Source organism: Poecilia latipinna, unplaced genomic scaffold, assembly GCF_001443285.1.
Source record: "Poecilia latipinna isolate Pla-1442-1.1 unplaced genomic scaffold, P_latipinna-1.0 Scaffold1123, whole genome shotgun sequence".
Lineage (NCBI taxonomy): Eukaryota > Metazoa > Chordata > Actinopteri > Cyprinodontiformes > Poeciliidae > Poecilia > Poecilia latipinna.
In genome coordinates this window covers 159,693-183,984 of record NW_015113739.1, presented here as the reverse complement: position 1 = coordinate 183,984, position 24,292 = coordinate 159,693, and the positions used below count along the sequence as shown (strand labels likewise).

The following is a 24,292-nucleotide window of genomic DNA, read 5'->3' as shown; positions in this document are numbered from 1 at the left end:
GAATTCTTTGCGTACAGTGTTTCAGATTTATAGTTGTTGTTGTGTGCTGAAGTCAAACTTTACTGCTAAAGCCATAAAGATTTGGGGAATGCTGTAAGACTGGCATGTGGCTAAAGAAACACATTTAAAAGAGGAATGCTAGACTGTGTCTGTTTAAAAATATTTGGTAACATTGGTAACATTTGTGGGTGGCTTTACCAATTTCTATATGAAGAATAAAACAAAACACTGATATTCACGATATGGACATGCTGATGCTACTGGGGATGTAAATTTTAAATACTGAGTAAATAAGAACAGATACTGTAGGAAGAGTACAAATAGAATTGGATATCACTTAGTCACTGGATGTTGGATGCTTAGGATCAAATTGCAATGTTTGTCTAAAGGCGCTTTTAATAGTCTCCCACTGCATGTGAATTTGTGAAGGTGAATGTTTATTTGTCTGAGTAAATTATGATTGTGGATGCTTTAGATCAAATTTCAGTTGGAAATAGAAACAACATAGCCTTCCTGGCTCCAGTAAAGGCTGAACATGCGATGGGATGGAATAATGTGCCTCTTTATTTAAGTGTTTCTGGACAGTGACTGGCAACTTCTCCCTTCTCTTTAAATAATACATCTACTCACAATGACTAAATGTAGTATCAGAGGCTTTAATAGACAAACATGTTTCCAGCTAACTCTAAGTACGCTTTCTTCAAGTGATATGATATTTTGAATACTATTGTTGTCTGACCACTTCTAATTATAAGACTATATGGATTATGGCTTCAGTTCTAAAGTGTCTGCAGCAAAAATTGTCAAAGATGACAGTTTCTCTAAGTAGCAACCTTCATCCAATAGACATTATTGTCATTATTTCCACCCCAGTTTTTCAAATCAATATCAGCCATTTCAAGACAGCTTATTTTGTTAATTAAAGTTGTCGGGAAAGTAATTGCTATGTTCAAGTCATCAAGAATCAATTACTGGAGGTGAATGTCTAAATCAGACTGTGAAATTATAAATGCAATGCAGCACACAGAAGAGTGCACAAATGTTTATTTTTGTGCACTTAGAGACTTATCCAAAAGAAAACTTCTGCAGTTGAGCATCGCACCTCTAATAAGAGAATAAAAATTTAAGGATGCCACGCCTTAAACATTCATGGTTTCTAAGCTGCAGGGCATTTTTTCACCTCAAATTTAGAGCCAAGCTTGCATATCCAGACTGAAGTACAAAAAAAATCTTTACGAAGTATTTCACCTACCCTGCTTCACCGCCCACTTGACCTCTAATGCCTCTGGAGTCATCACTGACATGAAAAAAGCCTAAATGGATTTTGGCAGTCACTGGGTCCGAGCTGAAGTAAAGCATCAAGCACTGCTTTGCAAGCTGCAGGAAGGATCTATTACGGTTAAAAAAAATAGGGGAAGGCACAGTGTGACCAGAGTGCTGTCTGAAAGAGAAGGGAACAGGTAGGTGGTCCACAAAATGAAAGCTTGATCAGAAATTTTACAGAGCAGGGGAGTAAAAAAGATATATACTTTTTGCATGTTTCCACATGCTAACATCCAGATTAATGCTTCGTGTTGAATGATGGGATAGAAAAGATAAGTGCACTAGTCTAGGCAGTTGCAGTGGAACTGTAAAAAAAAAACATGAGTGTTATCCTTGTCCAAGAATAAAGCTTGCCGTTTTAAACTCAATACCTTGCACACCTAGTATTACATTGCAAAGTATTTTAAAACATTATTCATTAGGCTGTAGATTAAATGTTGCATATTTGCTTCTGATGCTTGAAATCACCTTATGCTGGTTACAGAGCTTAAATTTCACACTTTTAAAGAGGTTGGATCAGTGAAATATGGACAGAGATGTGAAGCTGTTGGATGAAAACTAAGTTTAGATGAAGGTATCAATTCAATAGTAACCTGAGCTTTAGGGGCTGGGAAGCAAGAAGTGGACTGTAGTTTGGCAAGTGATCAATTTCTTTTGACGTTGAAGAATCTGCAGAGCTGTGTTTCATATTGTCTTCTCCATGCATCTTTAGGTGGTACACCTTAAAATGTATGCATATCAAGATCATCGTTAGAAACATAAATGTCTTCAATGCAATTAAATAAAGCAAATAAAAAAATTCTAAAACGGAGAAAATATTTTATTTATTTTTTTTCAATTTGACATCATGCTATTTTTGAACACATGAGCAAATCCAAAGGGAGGTTCATGTAGCACCATTAGAGCTCATTTGTCACCAAAGGTCTTACCATTAAGCTGAGTTTTGTGAGTTACATTGCTCAAGCCACTTTCTGTCTTGTTCACCCTGCTGTGATCACTGACATGTTGGAGGAAAAAAAGCAAGGAGCGACATTTGAGAAGCTACTAGATGCCATTTTCAGAGTATGTGGTCAGTGGTGCAGTCAGCTGAAGTGGGTGGAAGCTGGATGTCACGTACTGCTATTATATTAAGTATGTTCTGACTTTGTGTTGTGCGATGACTTCAGAGACTTTTCAGAAAACTCTTCTTTTAAGATGTTGTTTGTTCTTTTTGCAGGAATTGGTTAAGTATAGCCCAAGGCAAGTTATATAGACAGTAAAAGATTAAGAACATTACCCAATGATATTTGTGTACATATTAATGTTTTCAAATGTGTGTCTGCTTTATAATTTTGTATGCTACTAAAGTGTATACAAAATTATAACGTTTTGAATATGTCCACAGTAAATCAAATGCACGTCCAATATTGTTTGGTGTCCGTTTTACAGTCAAAACCGATTTAGATTTCAGTTCAATTAATTTCAATTTATTAATATATACAAGGAAACCCACCCAACTGAACTGAGCTACTGACTTTAAAGCATTCAGTTATTAACTTTGCAGAAATTGCTCATAATGTGCATGGATATTGTGAACATGGAAAAGAAGACTTCCTTTTAATAGAAAGAAAACTACTGCAGAACCTGGTTCAGTGTGAACAGTTATAAGTCACAATCGACTAGAGATTTAAGAAGACAGAGGGAAACTCAAGAAAAGAGCAACACTTCCTTTGTTTAAGAGAGGAACAATTCAAAAAAGCTCTGAGTTAGGGGTAAAATCTATGGGATGCAATACAAATAGAATTAGATGAAGCAACATCTTTAATGCCTTCGCTTAAGAGAGAGATAAAGGATTGAACACAGAAAGAAAGGGGTCACATTTGTCATCTACAGAGATGACAAATGTGTGTGTGTGTGTGTGCGTGCGTGCGTGCGTGCGTGCGTGCGTGCGTGCGTGCGTGCGTGCGTTCTTCAGCAAAAAAAAAAAACTTCAATCTGGACAGATGAGACTAAAATGGATAGAGTGTAAATTCCAAACCAACTAACCAAACGGTGTCGTTCCAAACATATAAAGAATAGGAGTTTAGAGAGTCATTTCTATTGTAATACTTACTGCCAGCTTGGCTTTTCTTCTTCTAAAATTTGTTGCAACATTGGATTAATATCCCATGGTAATGGAAGACAACTGTTCCTCGTGAAAACCTTGCATTCCAATAAAATTGCTGCTATGTTAGCATTTTCACGGACCTAGCATAACCATTATATAGCTTTTTAGTTTTGAATAAAATGCGAAAGTCTGCTGAAAGTAGTCAGTGGACTTTTGGCAGACATTCAACTGAAAGTCCGCCGACAGTCTAATGGTGGTCAATTTTGAGTCTGGAAACGTCTCCCAGGTTAAAAAGAACCACACTGATGGCTTTTGTCAAAATTCATGATAAGAAGTGTGACCGTTTTAGTCAGTTCATGTCTGCATGAAGCTACAGATTACTTTGTTGCTTCAGTACGCAGAGCTTTGCCAAGTTGTGCACATTCCCCAGGGTATTGTACCAGCAAATGTTGTTTTTTATACCTGAAAGTAGCTTCTCTTGCAGATTTTTTGTTCTAAAAATATGTAAATTCTTTTCAAATGCCCAAACACTGCCACTTTATGTAGTTTTAAATATTCAATTCTTCTTCATGCATCTTTAAGGCTTCACTAAAATCTGTGCTTAATTTACAGCTGCCTGTGAAGACCTCATGAGACAGGAACTCAGATCATGTTATGATCAAGTTACTGTAAATAACACCAGCTGCTGCCTCTTACCGTCAGGTTTTGGAAACTGCAATCAGTGGGCAGGAGTGGTATAACTAAAAAGCTTTTTGAACTTGAAGTTAAAAAAATGTTCTGAAAATGGCAGATATTTCTGTAAGAATCTTTGAGTGGTCTGTGCTTATATTTTCAAAGAGAATTCGTTAATAATAAGATATAAGCCATCTCTAAGTCTGTCTCCTCAAAATCTGGGGAAAATATGAGATATGTATGTATGAGGTGCTAAGAGTTTTTGTTGTATCTCTCTGTCTTTTGTTCAGAGTCCTCTGAATCTGCTGATCTGAAGAGGAAATAAAGATGTTGAAGAAGACAAAGGTGGACGATGAAACTGCCACTGGGCAGGCAGGTAAGTACAGAAGTCAGCCAAAGGTTGGTATTCTAGCTGCCTCTCCTTACATTTTCTTTTACTCCAGAGATCATCAACATAATACAACTTAACTACACTTTATAAGTAAACTTCATCGTCATTTAAGATTGCCACCAAGAACCAAATATGTACAAGACATGGAAATACTCAAAACAGCAACGACAAAGAAGACAGTACCAATGTCATCGAGTCTTGAAAGATCTTTGAAGATGTGGAACCCAACAATTTTTGGTCAATGCCGGGAACAGCTAATAATTGCAGAGGAAATAAAATTAAGTGGAGGAACTCAAACTGTCAGTGACAATTTAGTTGCTCTTTAACCTTTAATGCCAAGATATCTCACCAAAGAAGATACAGACAGAAATGGTGAGATCACCCAATTCATGCATCACAAAGACAAGAAACAACTATCAAGTTACACCGGTCAGAATTGCATTCTGGTTATGGTGCTTTTCTCTTTCCCAAGAACAGAATCAAAAAATGTAGTCAAAGAAGATTGAATTAAACCAAGATGTAACCAGGAAACAGGAAACCTCTCTGTTCCTGATGAAATGTGGTAACAAAAAAATTACTGAACGTCCAACACATGACCTGATGGCGACATGGGAGTCAATACACCACATTAGGGATGCTTTCAAATAGTCACGGAATTGAAACAATATCTTTCTAAAATGGATGTTCTTACAACCTGCTTTTCTCCAAGTATTACCTGAATTAATCTCAAGCACCAAGCAGAAATCATCCTGAGAAGTCTGCAATGTGGAACTATGTAAGAAAGCTTCGTGTTGAGTCTTAACAGTTGCACGGCACAACTCTTCCAAGCCATATGCTAACATGTTGCATTATCTTTTGTCTATCACTAATAGTTTTTGTTGTGTTGTCAGTCTCTGCATATTTGATCTGCAGATATTATGTGTTGTATTTGTCCACCCAACCTTGGGTTACAAACTGTTTATATTATGTGGTCCCTTGTGTTTCTTCTGTGTTCTTAATCCTGTCAAAGTTCCAACCTGCCATGGTTCTTCTGTCAGGATTTATATTTACCTGTCCTGTGCCTTTTCCTTCTGTCATGTTGCGTGTTAAATCGACGGTTCTGAGGGAGTACACCAGGATGACAAAGGTATGCAAGGAAAAAAGATAATGAAAATACAAATGAATAATTTTCTGCATGCATGATGCCATGCTGGGTTTCGTTGCATGAAAAATTACATCTTCATTATCCTCATCTCTGTCCTCAACCTTGAAAGGTGCTTTCCAAAAATGGATGACAAACCTTTCTGTGGCACAATGGATCCATTTCATTGTGACAACCTTCATACCATGTGAAAACTTGTGACAAGCTGTTACAAGAAGGCGTTCTGAATGATTGTGATGTCTCTACTTCAGCTTGAGAGTCGATGGGAAAATGCCACTTTTTACTGACAACCTTGAATCCAGATCTGTCCTATACAAATATGACCTTCAAGCTCAACTCAGGAATATATTTTGCAGGAAACATCACACAACATGACAATCCAGAGAAAGTGACTAATAAAATATGCTATTGTTATTCTCATTAAGCTCAAAATAAGTCAAATTTTGGATTGTTTACCCACAAGGAAGGTTAATTATAAATTTTTGTTGTTTCTCAAAGAAAATATATATATTAAAAAAAAAAACTTAAAATAATAATAATAATAAATACTTCTGAAACATTTGACCTTTTTATGCTTTCTAACATGTAGTTGACATGGAGTCGCTTGGATACAAAAACCACAAAATGTGTAGTGATTTTTTTTACCCCTACATTGAAGGCTTATGATAAGCAGCTTAACGGACACCCCCGACATATACAAGCCTTGTAAAATAACTGATACTCTTTGAATGTTTCCACAGTTTCCAACCTTCAACGTATTTTATATGGATGAGCACATGGTTTTCACAAATGATTTCTAATAAAAATCTGAAAAGTGGAAAATACCATTTGAAAATCAATTTTACTCTTCGCTATATAACATCCAGTCCAACGAATTGCTTTAAAAAGTCACATAATAAAAGACCATACAGCCATTTGCAATTTAGCCACAGCTTTATTACAGCTTTCAGGGCTTTGTGAGAGATTTACTAAAAAAAAAAAAAAAAAAAAAAAAAAAAAAAAAAAAAAAAAAAAAAAAAAAAAAACATTTTGAGTTTAGCTCGGGCCTAAAAATACAACCCAACCCAGCTGGACCCCATAAACATTGTGTCTGAGCCTGATCCAATCCAACTAATTGACTCTAATTAGAGGCCAGTGCCCAAAGTACCCCAACATATTTTAAAATGCTACCAGTTAAAAAAAAATTCCAGATCTCTGAATTTGCTCTTTACTTGCTTAGAGCAACTTTTCCCACTTTTAGCTTTTATTATCTTCCTGCTCCATCTGTCGCTTTTTGTAACTGCAGGGTGAGTCAAGTGCAAATGTTCCATAAACCTGCAGTTTGAAAGCAAAGTACCCCATTACTAACATATGGAACAATCAAATCATTGATGTACAAAAAGATGTTTAAATTATATTCTGAATTTAACAGGGAGCTAATAGAGAGAAGCTAAAGTAGAATAAATGTGATCTCTCCTTTTACGTAGTTTTCATCTTGGTTTTAAAACCAAGATGAAACCAACCAATATCCATTCCCTTCACACTTTAGCTGGCTAAAATAAAACTATCAGTTAGGTTAGTAAAATGGAACAAAATGTAGTGAAAATCTTTTGTGGGTTTGTATAACAGCATGTTTGGGTCACAGTTTGTTCCGCTTTAGTGGCATTTTCCCAACAGGATCACACTCCTTTTGGGTAAACATACATGCCTGATATCTAGGCCCCTCTCGCACCAGATTAAAACTGCACAATGGAATAAAAACCTTGTGGGGTCTAGGAGAGTTTATCTGTTAAATATTAAAAGCGCACTGAGCTTCTCATTATTCACATGAGAGTTCCCTGACTGTTTTGAACTTTGACAGAACTTATGTATGGAAATAAGTTGTTGTGGTTTCTATTTGTAATGCCAGCATAGAAGTCCTTGAAGAGGCATAGGGGAGTGTAATGCGCCAGCAGCAGTGGAGCTGGCACAGCTGTGAGGCTTGTTCCTCTGAGAAGTTGAAGCTGGACTGGCCATGCTGAGCTCATCCTAAGGCTACTATAATTCTCTTGGCAGTATGGCTGTTATGTGCAGTACATTAAGTCACTTCTCTGGCTTCGGTCAAAAGGACATAAGCAGTCAGCTGTAGTGAACAATTCATGTTTTCTTTGTCAATGCTATAGGAGTGTGCTCAGGCCCCCTTTGACAAATAAATTAGTAAGTGTTTGGTTCATTGCTAGAGAAGGACACCTAGTTAGGGAGAGGATTACACACCTCTAAATTCTCCCCAGGCTGTGATTATTGAACGACTAAAGAAAGACTTGAGTTTTTCAGGCTGCACTTTAAATGCATCATTTTGCAGTTTTACAGTCTAATGTTACAACACTCACAGTGGGACTCAAATCACAACCTAAGGCTTTAGCGGCTTGGCTTGACTGATTCACAAGTATCCTAATAGAGTCTTGTAGCAGATTACAATATGTGCTCCAGATGGCACGCTTATTAGTGCACAGCAGTCTTTTAACATGCTGAAAACACTAAATGTGTTTTATTCTTTACAGTAAGGCTGAAACTGGCAGTGGAGATCCAGAAACCTCCAATCAATGTGATTCTCATGCACTGTGGTAGAATGACCAGGATAGCAGAAGACGGAAATAAATCGGATCAGGACAGATAACATAGCCGCAGAAGGTTTTCCAAATTTTCTGCAATCCATTGATGTTTGGACTCTCGTGCAGCTCTTTCAGACCACACAGCAGTCATAGCCTGGTGTGAGTGGGCCTTAAAAGACAATCATACATCCTGTTAATTTTTGTTTTGTTTTCATTATGAAATCAATTTCAGCGCTGTTCAACTGTCTTTTTTATGTTATGTTGTGTACCTGATGGAGCAAAAAAAAAAAAAAACTATTTCAATGATTAAAATACACATTTAAAGGAATTGCTGCTTATTTGTGCACTTATACTTGGTTTTGCATCATTCTGTTTGTAAGCTAATTAATTGGTTCTTAATTGGTTCTTGATTCATTTAGGCATCAAGAAGAAATCAAAAGTGCCTGGTGTCATGATTACTCAGTTTATGGAGGAACTTCCTGAAGGAAAAACAACTCCAGATTTCACACGGAAACCCATAGCCCTTACTATACAAGAGGGTAAGATTTTCCTGTCTGCAAATATGAACTGTGTTTTTAAGATTACCTGGAAAGGAGCAGAATGGTTGGGGACAGATAATCTGAGCTCAAAGGCTTGAAGGTTAAGGTTTTAGAAACAATACACCCCTTTAAAAAAAACTCAAAACACTTGCACATGTCTGTTCTCTGCAAGAAGTAGGAATTTTAGACAATTTTTTTCTGTGAAACTGCAATCTTACCACAATTAACAGCTGAAAAATCAATGCAGTAGGACAATATAAACAACCGCAAGGTAATGTATTGCAAATATATAGCCCCACTTCTAAAACAGAGAATGATATTCATGATGATAAATGGTTACATGTAAAGAGTTAAGGAAGAACTATAAAGACAGGAAAATGTGAGATATTTGTAATACGCAACAAGAATTCCATCACTGATTTTCATTAACCAATATTTTAAACAATGTCATAATCAATATTTCAGAAGGCAATTAGAATTTTAACAAAGCTGTGATTTCTTATTTTCCTTTTGGCAATATTTTGATCTCTCCAATTACATTTTAAGAGATCATTATGGTTACCCTCACTCAGGTGTCTGAGAGCTTCATCATCTCAGTCACCAGTGTCCGAAACATTACAGAAAGCATTCCATGTCCTATTAAACAAGAACCTAGAGCTGAAATATGATCACGTTCCAGGAACAATGTATGTCAATTATATTAAATATTTACTTAACTAGCACTATATCCATAAATACACATATTTTTGTCCGAGACAGAATCTGATGTCAGCCAGACTAAACAAACTATTATCTAATTGTTTTTTGTAAATAAATACATTAAAAATACATTTTAAAAAATCCTAAATTGTTCAATTAAAACATTATCTATATTTACTCATTTGAATAATATGTTTTACTTTTGGTTCATGGCCAATTTATTTTGAAGTTTTTTTTGTTTGTTTCTTTTTAAGTTGACTGTAAGAGTGCTATGTTGCAGGCAAATTTGCATACTTTAAAGCCATTGTGGTGGGAGATCCAACACCTACTGTAACATGGAGCAGAGCAAATGGAGAAATCATTTTTCACCCTGATGTGTGTCAGCAAAAATATGATCCGACATCAAATGAACATACCCTCGAGGTAAGTTTTAATAAAGCAAAAAATACAAATTGCTGTCATCGACAATAAATATAAAACTTTAATACATAATGAAACAATGACATTATGACTAAAAAATAAACTGACATTTCCTCTATTTACCCTTGTACTAGTTCCCTAAGGTAGCTCCAGAAGATGCTGACACCTACAAGTGTTATGCAACCAATGAATATGGGAGAGCTGTTTGTACCGTTATTCTGAATGTTATTGAGGGTATGATTAACTGTGTAAAACTAAAGCTGTTTTATTCTGCTTAAGGTATCTCTAGATCATGTGGACACATTGTGAAGCAGAATTAAAGTTTTGTATCGTTTGTTCACAGTGGGATTCTCTAAGACCAAGGAACTTCAAAAGATTCAAGGAGAAGGTAAACCTTACACAACCAATCTTTACACATATAAAATCATAACTGTCCTTTCATTTGCTTTTGTTAGTATGCTGATTTACTACACAACACATTCCAGACTTTGAAAAAGCCTTAGGCTAAAATAAGATTTCATTGCAGCAGTACATTACCACAAGTTTTGACAAAATAATACTTTTATTACTGTAATTACTTGTGTAATTTTATTCAGTGAAAATTATGCTTTTAAAAATATTAGATACATTTTTTCTTTTTATAATTAGTGCCACATTTAGTGGCATCTCTTACAAATCATGTAAAATAAATGTGACAAAACATTTTTTTTCTACTTTTTACTTTTGTCTAGACACTTTAATTTAGTAATCTATGACTATGTTTAACATGTTCAGGAAAACAGTTACATTTAAACAAAGATAGAAAGATATTCCATACTTGCAGACAGATGTGTTTTGAGTCAGTGAATTATGAAAAGAAAATGTCTGTTTATATAAACTGTCCCATATCTTCCCTAGATGCGACAGAGTTCAGAAAAAGACTCAAAACACGGTCAGTAAAATGCATTATCTTTTATGGTAGCCTAGTACCTTTTCAACCACAAGAACTAATGTTTTAGTCAAGCTCCACACAACAAATGTTTCACTTTTCAGTAATCCCGATGGAACTCGTGAGGAAAAGACAATGGATGTAAACGAAAAGGTCTGGGAAATCCTGCTTAGTGCAGAAAAGAAAGATTACGAGCGAATCTGTGCAGAGTATGGCATCACTGACTTCCGTGGCATGTTGAAGAAACTTACTGAAATGAAAAAAGAACGAGAAGAGGAGATTGCACAGGTACAGTTCCTGCTGCTTCTTGTTCTGGATGAGTTATGATGTTCCCCAAAAGCAAAAAAGTACTCCTGCATGATTTATTTTTTCTAATTATTTTCATGATTTACGTCCACCTGCTTATTTTTGCTATAGTTCATCTCGCATATCAGGACACTCAAACCAGTTGAGGTCAAAGATGACGACTGTGCAACAATTGAGTTGGATATGGACCTCTTAGATTCTGGCAGCAAAATATTTCTGTACAAGGTGAGACACACGGACAATCCTTGTTTATTTTGAAGAATTTTGATTAAAAAAAAAAATCATATAATTGAAAATCTCTGCAGGATGGTGTCATGGTGCCATTCTCAAAGGAAGAGGGAGAAGAAATGAAGCATAACTTAAAACAAGTTGGCAAAAAATATGTGTTCACAATCAAAAACCTAAGTAAGGATGATGCTGGGCTCTACTCTGTGGATGTGGAAGGAGTCAATGTATTTTCCACAGATTTTAAAGGTAAGACCCTTTAAAATATTTCAAGGCAACTTGAAATATTTGTGTTTGTTGTTTATTTTACAATTCATAACATAATTCAAACTTTAAGATGTACCAGCAAAACAAGGTAAAATTTGTGCCACTTTTTTCTGTGGTTTTACAGTGATAATTTAGAAGAAATGTCATCTGACTCCAAAAACAGAACTGGCTCAAGAATACCTGCTTTGTGAAAGAAAAACACATAAAAAGTTATTGGCAGGAGTAAATCTTCTAGTGACTGCATATAGGACAGGAACACTGTCAAATATATCAACTCTTAGCCAGTGGTAAAATATCCAAGATGAAAGCCAAAGTAAAATTTGGTGGCAGCAATGTCTCTTTTATTGCAGAGGAACTGGGATAAACATACAAAGATATGGTCATTAACAGACACAGAACGTAGTCATTGACTGCTTGACACAGAAACAGACATTTAACTTATATGAAATAAAAATCAAACATCTGCTGGGAAATTTTTTGCTTTTAAAATGTAAAATATCTCACTCAATGTCAAACTGATGTTTGTTTGAATCAAACATGCACTAAGTGTCCATCAATGAGACTTAGATAAGTTGGCATTGAATTACATGAATAGAAGTAATGAAAGGCATTTGTCTCTTCAAACTCCGCAGTGCCTGAAGTTGACTTTGCTGTCAAAATCCAAGAGGTCAAGGCGGAAGAACGAGAGGATGCTCTCTTTCAGTGTGTACTCACTGCACCAATGAATGAGATCAACTGGTATGGCAAAAGCGCTTTGCTGACAAATAATGAGAAGCATGAGATCATTGTATCTGAAGATAAGCTCATCCATAAGTTGATTGTGCGAGACTGCCTGCCTCTGGATGGTGGCATTTATGCTGCTGTGGCAGGAATTAAGTCTTGCAATGCCTGGCTTGTGGTTGAAGGTGAGAAAACTTTTATTGCCCATTTTCGATGTTTGGAAATAAGCTTCTGACCGATCGAAGATACCTCAAATATGAAAACACAGTTACAAGACCACAATTTTGTTTATTTACGTATTTATTTTATTTTTATTTTACAGTGGAGAAAGATCCAGCCAAAAAGGGCAAAAAGGCAGCACGGAAAACCACCATTGCTGGAGCCGGCAATGATGAAGAACTGCTGAGAATAGCAAAGGAACAGCAAGAAAGATATCAGAAAGAAATGGAAGAAAAAGCACAACTCGCCAAAAAAGCTCAAGAAGAGAAGGAATTGGCGGCTGCAGCTGTCCGAGCAAAGCAAAAGGCAGAGGCTGAGGCCAAAGCTGCAGCAAAGGCTGAGGCCAAAGCTGCAGCAAAGGCAAAGAGAGCGGCCGCTGGCAAAGATGGAGCTGTTAGGAAAACTAAGAAAAAAGTAGCTGGTGCTGGGGCAGATGGGGCCAGTGGGGCCACAGGGGGGGTTGTAGGTGTTGGTGCAGGTAGTGCTGCAGGTGGAGCTGCTGCTGGTACTACAGGTGGAGCTGCTGGTGCTACAGGTGGAGCTGCTGGTGCTACAGGTGGAGGCAGTGCAGCAGGTAGTCTAGCTGGTGCTGCAGGTGGAGGTGCAGGAGGTGCTGGTGCAGGTAATGCTGCAGGCGGAGTTGCTGGTGCTACAGATGGAAGCGGTGCAGCAGGTAGTCTAGCTGGTGCCGCAGGTGGGGGTGCAGGAGGTGCTGCAGGAGTTGGAGGGAGAGATGGGAGTGGAGCTGCAGGTGGGGCTGGAGGCAATGAGGGTGGAGATGTGGAAGGAGATTCTGAGGTCGAAAGTGATGAGGATTCATTTGAAGATTCAGATGAGGACATTGAGGGAGAAGGAGGGGGAGCAAAAGGAAGGGAAGGAGCAAAGGAAGGAGGAGAGAAGGGGGATTTGGGAGGCGAAGGAGAAGAGGGAGGAGAGAAAGGAGAAGGAGGAGAAAAGGGAGGGGAGAGGAGAAAACGAGCAAGAGCTGGCCCACTGGTTCCTGATACAGTTATAGGTAAGAAACTAAATCATAAAATTAATATTTTCATTTTCACTACCATCAAATTCAATTTTCCTTTAGGTTTATTTTGACCCGGAAAAAAAATGTGTAAATGTAGAAAATGTGGGTTTTTTTTGTTTTGTTTGTTTGTTTTAATGGTGGGTTTTGTAAATACTTTACAAAAGTTTTCCAACAAAGATTGCTGACTTCATATCAGTCTAAAATCAACACCTAACATTACTCTATTATCTACTTTATAAGTATTGTAAAATTATTTAAAAAGTTTTGTATATCAAGCAATGTTTGATATATAACATAAATTGTGATACTTTTATATAAAATTGACTATCATTACTGATAGAACATAAAGGATGGGGAAAAAAATGATCCAGAACAGAAGAGGAAATTCACAAATTGGCTTGTGAAAATCAAGTAGTAACTTTTACTCTTTTGGCCAGGCAGTGTATTTGATATATTTGGGTTTTCTGTGTAATAAGTGTACTTATATGTGTGTAAACATGTTTGTTTTCATTGTGTTATAAACCTCTTGTTTGATTTATAAAAACTGAGAACAAATTGGCAGGATTTAAAAAGAAATGGTAGAAATCAACCTAGATATGGACATTTATGCATACTTGCTTTTATGAGTACATAAGAGCAAACTTTACACAAAGCATTCAAAATGCATCCCATGGTTGACATTCTCCATGACCCTGTTGCCCATTTTTTAAAATCTTTAACGTTTTTTTTTGTTTTTTTTTGTTTTGTTTTTTTAATGTTATTTGTCAGGCTAATTCTACAGCAAATGAAAAAAGAAATATTGACTTGATGCTATTTAAAATGAAATCAACTAAAATGAAAAGCCAATAACGTTGGAAGAAGATATGCCCGAGGTGAGAGTTGCATGGGCGAGCAGCAAGCTGTGATGATGAGGGTGCAGATGAAGGTGAGCCAGCAACAGCTGGCAAATGTTCAGGCAGTGCACGGCACATCCCGTTGATCGAGCAGAGAGTTAGCGGTAAGATTGCGAGTACTGCATTATTTGCTGCATGGGAGGCATCATCATTGCATTAAATTATTCAATGCATTGATAAAATTTACAGAGATATGGTATGTGGGTTAACAGAATACATTCGTAACCACTGGGCAAAAAGCTGTTTATTACCATAAATTTGCTGTTAAACTTAAAATATAAAAGAATTAATTAAAATCACGATTGTGCCTTAAAGGAATGCTAAATATATCTGATTCCAATTTATGTTTTGTTATGTTTGTGGAGTATTGGCTATATGTCAGTCTGTGAATATCAGTGACAGATTAGTCATTAACTGTGTTTCTTTGACCTGCAGGTTGGACATCAGCAGAAAATCCTTTTGTTTGTCTCAATGTTTGTCTTTTGTGGACAATTTGAAAGTTTTTGTGCTTTGAATGCCTCTGTGTTAACATTCCTGCTTGGTGTTTCAAATATTAATTCAGGATGAGATGGTGCAGTCAGGCAAATTATTTTAACACAGAGTAATATACACACTGCTTAAGACAACACAACTGAAATAGTCACTGTGTACATGAGGTTTTAACAAAACAGAAAAATCAAGAAAGAGATGAGCTGACCATGGAGGATGGTAATGCCCAGAAATATGTTTTTTTTTCTACTTTTTGTACATTTACTAAAGACTGACTTTCCATCAGAGAAATAAGAAGTTCTTCAAAAGAAGAAAGAACTTTCAGTACTGAAAGGGTGATTTCCTTTCTCAACAGCTTGTTTTTCTGTCAACATAAAGTGAATAGAGGAAAATAAATGGCACAGAAGACTTTCTTTTAAGCTTTAAGAACTCAACTTGTCAAACTGAAGAAAGCCTCTAGAAAATAAGCCATTTAAGTTCCATGTTCATGAAGACGTCTTCAATTCAAATGAAGGAAAGACACACTTTGAGATGTTATTTTTTCCTGACTTCATACATGAATTCTATTAAATTTAAAACATTACTTGAGATGTAATATTTCGCAGGTAAGTCTGTATGCAGAGAAGAAAGACTGCTCATTTATTTGTATAAAGTTCAATCCAGATATTCACAAACACTGCTTTAAAACAACTTGTTCCCCCATTACTGTCTGGCATGAAGTCGTACTTTTCCTGATTAAGATCATGTAGATTGACCAAAATTATTTCCACTTGCAAAATGTGAAAATAGTTTTTGTACTTTCTTCAAATTCAGAAGTTGACACAACATCTTAACATTTGATTTGATTTAATTTTAATGTGAATGACTGGGGTTAAATATTTTCTAACAGATGTGGTGAAACTTATTAAGGGTTGTAGGCCACCTCGCTCCCACACATTTTCTCCTCTGCCAACTATATGGTTCTCGAATGGCCACTCCAAAACATTGACTCTGTTGTACTGAAACCACTCTGTAGATTATTTTGACAATGCAGAGGATTAATTTACATTTGGTAGGCCTGTTTGTATCCAAGCTTTAACCCTCTATTTTTCTGAATAATGTTCTCTGTGATGCTGGGATCTGTTTTGTGAAATCCATCAGCCCCTCCTGCAGGAAAACAACCACACAACATGATGCTGGGATGGTCTAGATATAACTAAGGAAATTATGGTCAAACATAGGTTCACAACTCTCTTCCTGATTTTTTAGCAAAACATTTTTTTTCAACACGTCACACATGGAAGCAGTGCTTTTAAGGGATTGAGTTAAAAATAAATAAACAGATGTGCATTAAATTAGCTGAAATATTGTGAACTTTTTTTATTGTCGTGATTTGGTCAAAATTATATACATGTGTAGTGATGGTAGGATATACGAGTAGGAATTCTTGGATTTGAAGAAAGCAGCAACCAAAAACTAAATCATAACTCTCCTAAAATGGAGAATAAGTAGACTGATTTTATGCCAGACAGTGAGGAAAAAAAAGGTCAGATATTTTTTCTGGTTTTAATTGTATTCGTGTTTAGAAAGAAGATAAAAATTAAGAAAACATGATTGCAAAAGGAGGGTAATGCGTGCATTTATTAACTTACTTGCTTCTCAGACCCAGGCATTCACTTTCACGCTGGACTTTCTGACTGCAAAGCCATTATTGGAGAAGCCGCAGAGTTAGAGTGTAAAGTAAGCAGTGAAGAGTGTGTAGGAATCTGGTACAAAGATGGAGCTGAGGTGAGTTCAGACCCCTAAAGCAGTCATTATCAGCAAAGTATACCTGGATGACACTGAAGCAATAAAGCAATGTTGTAATGTTTGTATTTTTTCCTCCAGATTCAGGCTTCTGAGAGTTTAACAATTTCAAAAGAAGGATGTTTCCACAGGCTTAAAATCCACAAAGTCACAGAGGAAAATGCTGGAAAATATAAATTTGAAGCCGATGGCCGAAAAACCGAGGCTGAAATTGCTGTTGAAGGTAAAAACATTTCCATAATTTACCAGAGTGTGAATGCAAGTCTTTAAACTGAATTTTAAAAAAGGTTTTGTGCATTTTCTTGGTTTCAGATCCCCCTCGATTTGATAAAGAGGAGCTAGAAGCATTTAAAGCTCCTGTGACTATAAAGAAGGGACACAAAGCTACTTATAAATTGTCTTACATTGGCCGGGAGCCAATAAAAGTCCAATGGTACCTTGAGGGTGAAGAACTTTCAAGTGAAGGCAATATAAATATTGAGACTTCAGATGGAACCAGTCGTTTGCTGATGATGAAGCTGCAGCACAAAGACAGCGGCGAAATCAAGATAAAACTGAAAAATGTGTTTGGGACAATTGAGGCTGTAAGCCAGCTAAATGTACTTGGTATGTATTTGACAAAAGTAACATGTAAGCATAATACATTCTGATCAACTAAAATACTATGTTACCATACCATGTTGTATTCCGACAGATAAACCTACACCTCCAATGGGACCTCTGGAGATTGTTGAAGCCTCCTCCTCTGTAATTGATTTCAAGTGGAGACCCCCAAAGGACAGTGGTGGATGCAAGATACAAAACTACATCCTTGAACGACAACAAGTTGGACGGAACACCTGGAAGAAGGTTGGACCAATTGGCCCTGAGGCCAAGTATAGAGACTCTGACGTGGATCATGGTAGGAGATACTGCTACCGTATTAGAGTGGAGACTGAAATGGGAACCAGTGAAATGATGGAAACTGAAGATATTCAGGCTGGAACAAAAGGTAAGTTCAAGTTAAATGTATCAGGGGGTTTTTAACAACTGAAATAACCAATCTGTAGTGAAGAGAAATATAACTGAAACATTTAGTGTTGTTCACAGCAGATGTGTTCTGTGTCTTAGAAGCAGGCTCATTACACATATGTAACCATCCTGACTTTGATGTAAGTCCTCACCAGGTTTTACATACTCAATAAGAAAATAGTGGTAAAATGAATATTTCCCCTGTGTCAAAATTATTGTTTTAAATTGTAAATGATCTGTGCTTTACCAAATTCCAATTTTTAAAAAAAATCTTACCCAAATAGTCAAAACCACACAAAGATTCCTCCATGTAGTCATTTATGAAACAAAAAAACAAAAAACAAAATGGAAAACTTGAAACTTGAACTTGATAATTGAAACAAATTTAAATTTAGTTAGCATGCGAAGATATTCAAATTGTGTAGATTTTCCTCTTCTCACATGTCTTCAATGATAACAGAATGTTAAATTTGACACCTGTCATTTACGTAAATCAAGGAATTAAAACAAATATTATAACAAATGCATTTAAAAACAACTTGAAACAAATGTATGTTTCTTGTGCATACAGCATATCCTGCACCTCCATCAGCACCAAAGGTTGCCAGTGCCTTTAAGGACTGCATCAACCTCACATGGTCCCCTCCTGCTGACACTGGAGGAACCAGCATTCTGGGATACAACCTGGAAAAACGCAAGAAGGGCAGCAACCTCTGGGGCCAAGTTAACCCCCCAAATGAGATTATTAGAGGTTACATTATAGTTTATCTATGATTTCTGCTAATTCTTAGCATATTGTTATTTTTGAGGATAAACTAATCAAGAGTAGTCATTAATGTTCCTATTCAGGTAAAGGATTTGCTGTAAAAGATGTGGTTGAGGGCATGGAGTACGAGTTCCGTGTGTCTGCAATCAATGACTCAGGAGCTGGCGAATTCAGCACTCCATCTGAGTTTGTTTTTGCCAGAGACCCTAAAAGTAGGTGGATGTTTATAAATGTTGTGACAGAGCTGTCATTGTTAATCTACATAAAATATTTGTGTGACATTAAAAGTGGCACCAAATCATGTGTTTCAGAGCCTCCTGGTAAAGTGCTTGATTTGAAAGTGACAGATTCCACCTACACAACCCTGTCCCTGTCTTGGAACAAGCCCAAAGACATTAAGGGAGAGGAGGATGAAGCAAAGGGATATTTTGTGGAAATCAGGCCTGCAGAAAACACAGACTGGGATCGATGCAATTCTAATGCAATAACCATGACTACATATACGGTAAAGGGCATGAAGTCAATGGCCATGTACTGGGTGAGAGTTATTGCTACTAATGATGGAGGTGAGGGAGTGCCTCAGGAGCTGGACAATTACATTCTCGCTATGCCCCCTCCAGGTAAGTACATTTGCACTTAAATCAGTCTCTAAAGATAAATTTAAAGAAACAGCATGCAAAACCATGCACTGCCAGTTTATCCGCTATTCCTTGGGGTGACATTAAGTAACAATAATTATTAGAAATTGAATTAAATTTCAACCCAAAGCCTAATCATTAAGGCTTATATTCCAAATAAGCTAAAAGGACAGAGACAGCTGAAACTGCACTGTGCATTGGTCAGTTATTTCCACATGGGTAGTAAAGTGGCTGAAAGCCTATAAACCTTTTCCAAAATAAAGATTTGAAAAACTTTACTTCATCCATTGTAAATGGATGAATTTGTAATTTCACCTAGTATGGATAGCTTTGCTTTGATCATATTAATATGAAACTTGGTAGTGTTGAAAGTGATAAACAGAAAGTGATGTACCACCTAGAACAAAAATACTACATTGCAGATTGCCTGCATGTAACTCAGCAGAACTTTTTCATTTTAGTTAATCTTTTAATAGCTACTTTAACAAAACTTATATTAAATAGCTTATTTGGTTATGTTAGGCCATATCTGACCATTTGGTACTTCAACAAGATTTCCTGATAATTTGAGCAATATGGGGGCACAGAGAGATATTTGGTTCATTTTAGCTTCAAGTGTAGTTTATCTCTAAAAAGTATGATATATTTTTCTTTTCAATGTATTTCCAGGATATCTAAAAAAAAAGATGGGATGAATCATGATATGATTTAACAGATGTGCTTTACTGTATAATCAGCGCTATTATAGGTTATACAGAATCATCGTCTATATCAGTGTAGTGCGTAGGACAATACCAAGTTTTATAGTTGAAATTTATTTTGTCTTTTTTGCAGTGAAATGTGTCTTTTTTCAGTTTTCATAAAAACAAAATTGCTTTCTATTCTTTAAATAGTGAGACCACGATTCACAGATGCCAAAATCAAGAGTTTCATGATTGTAAGAGCAGGAAATTCTGCAAGATTCACCATTAACTTTGAGGTACTTTATCAGATGATTTACAGAAGTTAATTCATACCTATAAACTCCTGGAAGTAATGTTTTCATATTGTGTTGTAGGCTTCACCATGGCCAGAGGTAACCTGGCTAAAGGATGGCGTACCAGTGTCTAAAAAGGTCACCATCAGCAATGCTGAGGGTGCATCCCAGCTTTTGATTCCTTCTGCAGAACGTTCAGATACCGGCATTTATACCATCATAGTCAAAAACATTGTAGGACAGGAAACAATTAGCATTGAAATTAGAGTCACAGGTAAGTTTAAAACAGTGGTCTTCTTTCTCCATTGCTGTATAATTCAGTAGAGTGAGTAACAAAAATGTTGAACTCTAGATGAGCCAAAGCCACCAGGTCCTGTGGATCTGGATGAAAACGTGCCTGGCACAGTAACCATCTCATGGACCGCGTCTCCAGACGAGAAGCGGGATGACAGGCTGCACTACATGGTGACAAAGAGAGATTCAGTCAAGAGATCTTGGAACACCATTGCAGATCGAATCTTCAACAACAAATTTACGGCCTGTAACATCATGCCGGGTCGAGAATATCAGTTTAGAGTCTATGCCAAGAATGACATGGGCTCCTCTAAACCATCCGAATCTGCAAAGTGGCTCATTCCTGCCAAAAAAGGTGAGCGGATCTGCTTTTCAGGCTTAGAAACATATGTTGCAACACTGTGCAACTATGCATCACAAATCCTAAAGTAAATGCAATATTTTAACAATTTTAAGTTTTATTTTGTTGCTCAGATACTCATAAAGCTGACCAAATATAGTTCACTTAAAGACAGATTTTAGCCCTTTTTCATGTAACAAGCTTGTCAAAAGAGGCATTTTTTATACTAGAGTGTGAAGAATTGCTTCTTTATTTTTTAAGTCAATAGTTATATTCTAATGAATTTTTTATATTGATTCTCTGCAGAAAAATTCACTCTGAAGATGCCAGAGTCCAAAGCCTGTGACCTGCAATGTCCTCCTAAATTCCTTGTCCCACTGAAAATGCACACTGCTCCACAAGGCTATGAATGCTACATGAGCTGCGCCGTAAAAGGAGATCCAACACCTCATGTGACATGGCTGCGCAACAACATCAGTCTGAATACCAACACCAACTACTTAATCTCCAACACCTGTGGGGTCTGCTCTATGCTAATATTGAGGGTGGGAACCAAGGATACAGGGGAATACAAAATTGTTGCAGAAAATGCTTTAGGAAGAGCAGAGAGTTCAACTAAACTCACAGTCAGAGGTAAGTCCTTAACAGAACACTATGCACAAGTGGAAAGATTACACGTACATCTCAATAAATTAGCATACAATCCAAAATATTATTTATTTTAGTAATTTAAGTTTAAAAGTAACAGAAACAAACTGAAGGAAAACATTTTAAACATGTATTTTTATCCCTCAAAGATTATTCCTCACAGCTATAAAATACAAAGCATGTAAACACAAAAATGTTTACTTATGGCTTACCAAATCTAGGAGGGACTATTAACTTGATAGAGTATAGCAAACAGTGTGTCTGCATTCAAGCACATTCATATGAAGTTAAGTAAAAGGAAAATGTGTGGTAAAAAAATAGCTGCACTTAACAACAAGGATAACGACAGTCTCCAAGATGCATTCTTTTTCTGAAGCCAGTTAAGAAAATGAGAGAACATCAGATGCTTTTAAACCAGTGCCTAGATGATAACCTGAAAAAATGTGAAGAAAATAACTTGTTGGTTTCTTAAGTCATCCCAAGTTATATTATAAATGCAGTAATTCATGGCAAATAACCCCTCTACCAAGAATCGAGAGCACATGCTGTACAGTTCATGGGCAGGCTTTTTGAAAGGCCAGTTTCTGTATTAGACATATTTTATTTATTAGTCCTATGCAATATTAACATTTTCAGAGAAACAGAATTTAAAGTTTTTAATAGCTGTAAGGAATATTCATCAGAATTAACAGCAAGAAAAATACAAAATATACGACAGTGCATATCAAATGTGAGTGACTTATGAGTTGAATTACTCAAATAAATTAACTTTGATATTCTCATTTACCAGTCAGTTAAATAAAAATGACTAATGATCTCTATTTGCTTTCTTTGCAGAGTAAAGGGATCTACAGACAATACCACATAAGCCACGTAGTTGGAAACTGACATGTGTTTTACAATCAAGAAAATCCCAAACGTGTGTAAAATGTACATTCAGTGTCACAGATGAAGCCTCATCTCGAAAAGCTGATTGTCAAAACTTTAATGTGCAAATAAAAAATAAACCTAGGTTGCCACATATTCTTTATAGATCTAGTATTTAACCTGTTTTATTTTGTTAAGCTAGAAGGTTGAATATACAAAATACAAATTATATATTTAGTTTAACTATTTCCCATTTGAGTACCTGAAAAGATTTATTGATTTGATTCTACTGTGAATGCCTGAATTAATGATTTTAACATGAAGGTGATACAATTTTCTGCTGTTTCCCATTAGGTTGTTCTGCAACATAGATGGTTGCCATCATTTTATTTTCAGACTTTGTTTTGGTTGCCTGTATTCTGTTGTGAGTTTACCCAAGTATTATGTCAACTGTTATGAAATATGGTGCAAAGGCAAAGCAACAGAAAAACTAAAAAAGAAAAAAAAAAAGGATTAATACGTAAAAAGTTGTTTGTTTTGCGGGGTTTTGCTTTTGCTATAATCTAGTCATACGGGATAGGTTCTGAGCAAACATCAGGCTCCTTGGGGCTTTAAGGGGCTCCCACATGCTGACAAGTTTTGAATCCTTTACTCCTAAACATTAACCTTTCACAGTGGGAACTCAGTAGGAGAAAATGAGCCCTCTTGGGAGGAGTGAAAACAGGAACTGTTTTAGAATTTGAAAGTATGTTGAACTTCAATTAAACATTACTATTAGATAACACTAGATGTTAGTAGGTCATTGTGAAAATGTTCATGTTTGTGCATGCAAGGTTGGAGTTTTAAGCAATTACTATGCTATTCATATGCCAATTTGTGTGAAAAGTATTAATAAATATTGAATGTTGCGTTTTGATGCAACTTTTTAAAACTGAACAATGAGTTAGTCAAGAACTTTAGACATAAAAAATACATTATGCAGAAGTATTAAAACTGATTCACTAAAACGTACATCCATGACGCATGTAACAAGTCTTTATATAACGTGCCTCAAAATTCATCCCACATGTCAAGCTTCATTAAAGTTTGTCTGAATAATGTATGTCTACCATTCTCATGTTGTGACTGTTCATGTTTTTGAATTGTTCAACATCCCTTCGTAAGTGTCATGGAAGAAGGAAAGGTAAACATCCCAAACAACTAAAAACATGAAAATTTCTGGATGCAAGACCTGAATGCAAGTTGAAGCTACAAAAAATATGCTCTGGTTTATTTGCATAGTTTGCTTTTCATAAAAAAAATAAATAAAATAAAAATTATAGCTCAGTTTTTATGATAGTCTTTCAGCAACTTCATTATATTTCAATACTGACATTTCTTATCAAATTCCAATCAGCAAAATAAATAAAAACTCTTACCTCTTAAGTAATGTGGGAAAAGCATGATAGAGGCTTCATGTGTATTCTACCCATAAGAATGAAAAACTACCTAGGAGAACTACCTTTCTACACTATCCGATGGCATCCTGCAGCTGTCCTAAAGCTATGATTCCCAGTTTTGAGACTGATTGCAGATATTTTCTGCTGTTGTTTCTCAGATGTTACCCTTTCTGAACCTGTAACCTATAGCACTTTATGGTAAGGTGGCATATGCAAGTAAACCTATCTCTATGTACCACTGTAAAAAGGCAGTGGGTTGGGTTGCTCTCAGGATCTCTGAGTGCCTTTATGGCCTCTTAAAAGGCAGAACTCACACTCAGGAATCCACTGGACCTTGGCTGGCACCAGACTGCAGAGAAAAGCAGCCAACGTAAAAAATAAAAAAAAAAGTAAGTACATTTACAGTAAGATCTATTATTTGTAGCAGGTGACTGGATTTCTACATCAAACCAGATGTGATCTGTGTATTTCTAAAGCTTTTTTTGTGCATGTTTTCATAAATTAACTTGGTTAAAAAATGGTTAAAGTAAAAAAAAAAAAAAAAAACACCAGTGGTAGAAGTTTTTTTTTTTTCTTTATATGCAATAGCCCTGTATTTGGACTTCTACAATTTTAACAT

General features: G+C 36.2%; 1 protein-coding gene across 4 annotated transcripts; it reads left to right on the top strand.

The window, feature by feature from the left end:
* The first annotated feature begins 1,315 nt into the window (after nucleotides 1–1,315).
* igfn1.1 (immunoglobulin like and fibronectin type III domain containing 1, tandem duplicate 1) lies at nucleotides 1,316–22,363 on the top strand. Of its 4 annotated transcripts, none has more exons than XM_015052635.1 (25): nucleotides 1,317–1,460; nucleotides 4,372–4,457; nucleotides 8,603–8,722; nucleotides 9,702–9,844; nucleotides 9,976–10,075; nucleotides 10,185–10,229; nucleotides 10,739–10,772; nucleotides 10,874–11,057; nucleotides 11,187–11,300; nucleotides 11,381–11,549; nucleotides 12,200–12,472; nucleotides 12,610–13,047; nucleotides 13,168–13,521; nucleotides 16,552–16,676; nucleotides 16,776–16,917; nucleotides 17,007–17,300; nucleotides 17,389–17,685; nucleotides 18,277–18,456; nucleotides 18,555–18,683; nucleotides 18,783–19,091; nucleotides 20,003–20,088; nucleotides 20,167–20,359; nucleotides 20,438–20,734; nucleotides 21,026–21,352; nucleotides 22,205–22,363. In XM_015052635.1, the coding sequence occupies exons 2-25, from the start codon at nucleotides 4,409–4,411 to the stop codon at nucleotides 22,207–22,209; spliced, it is 4,407 nt and encodes a 1,468-aa protein (XP_014908121.1). In that variant the 5' UTR covers nucleotides 1,317–1,460; nucleotides 4,372–4,408; the 3' UTR covers nucleotides 22,210–22,363. The 4 variants fall into 4 exon arrangements, with proteins under 4 accessions (XP_014908122.1, XP_014908121.1, XP_014908119.1 ...); XM_015052633.1 differs by having other exon boundaries at nucleotides 12,610–13,080; nucleotides 13,180–13,521; XM_015052634.1 differs by having other exon boundaries at nucleotides 12,610–13,116; nucleotides 13,216–13,521.
* Nucleotides 22,364–24,292: the final 1,929 nt, after the last annotated feature.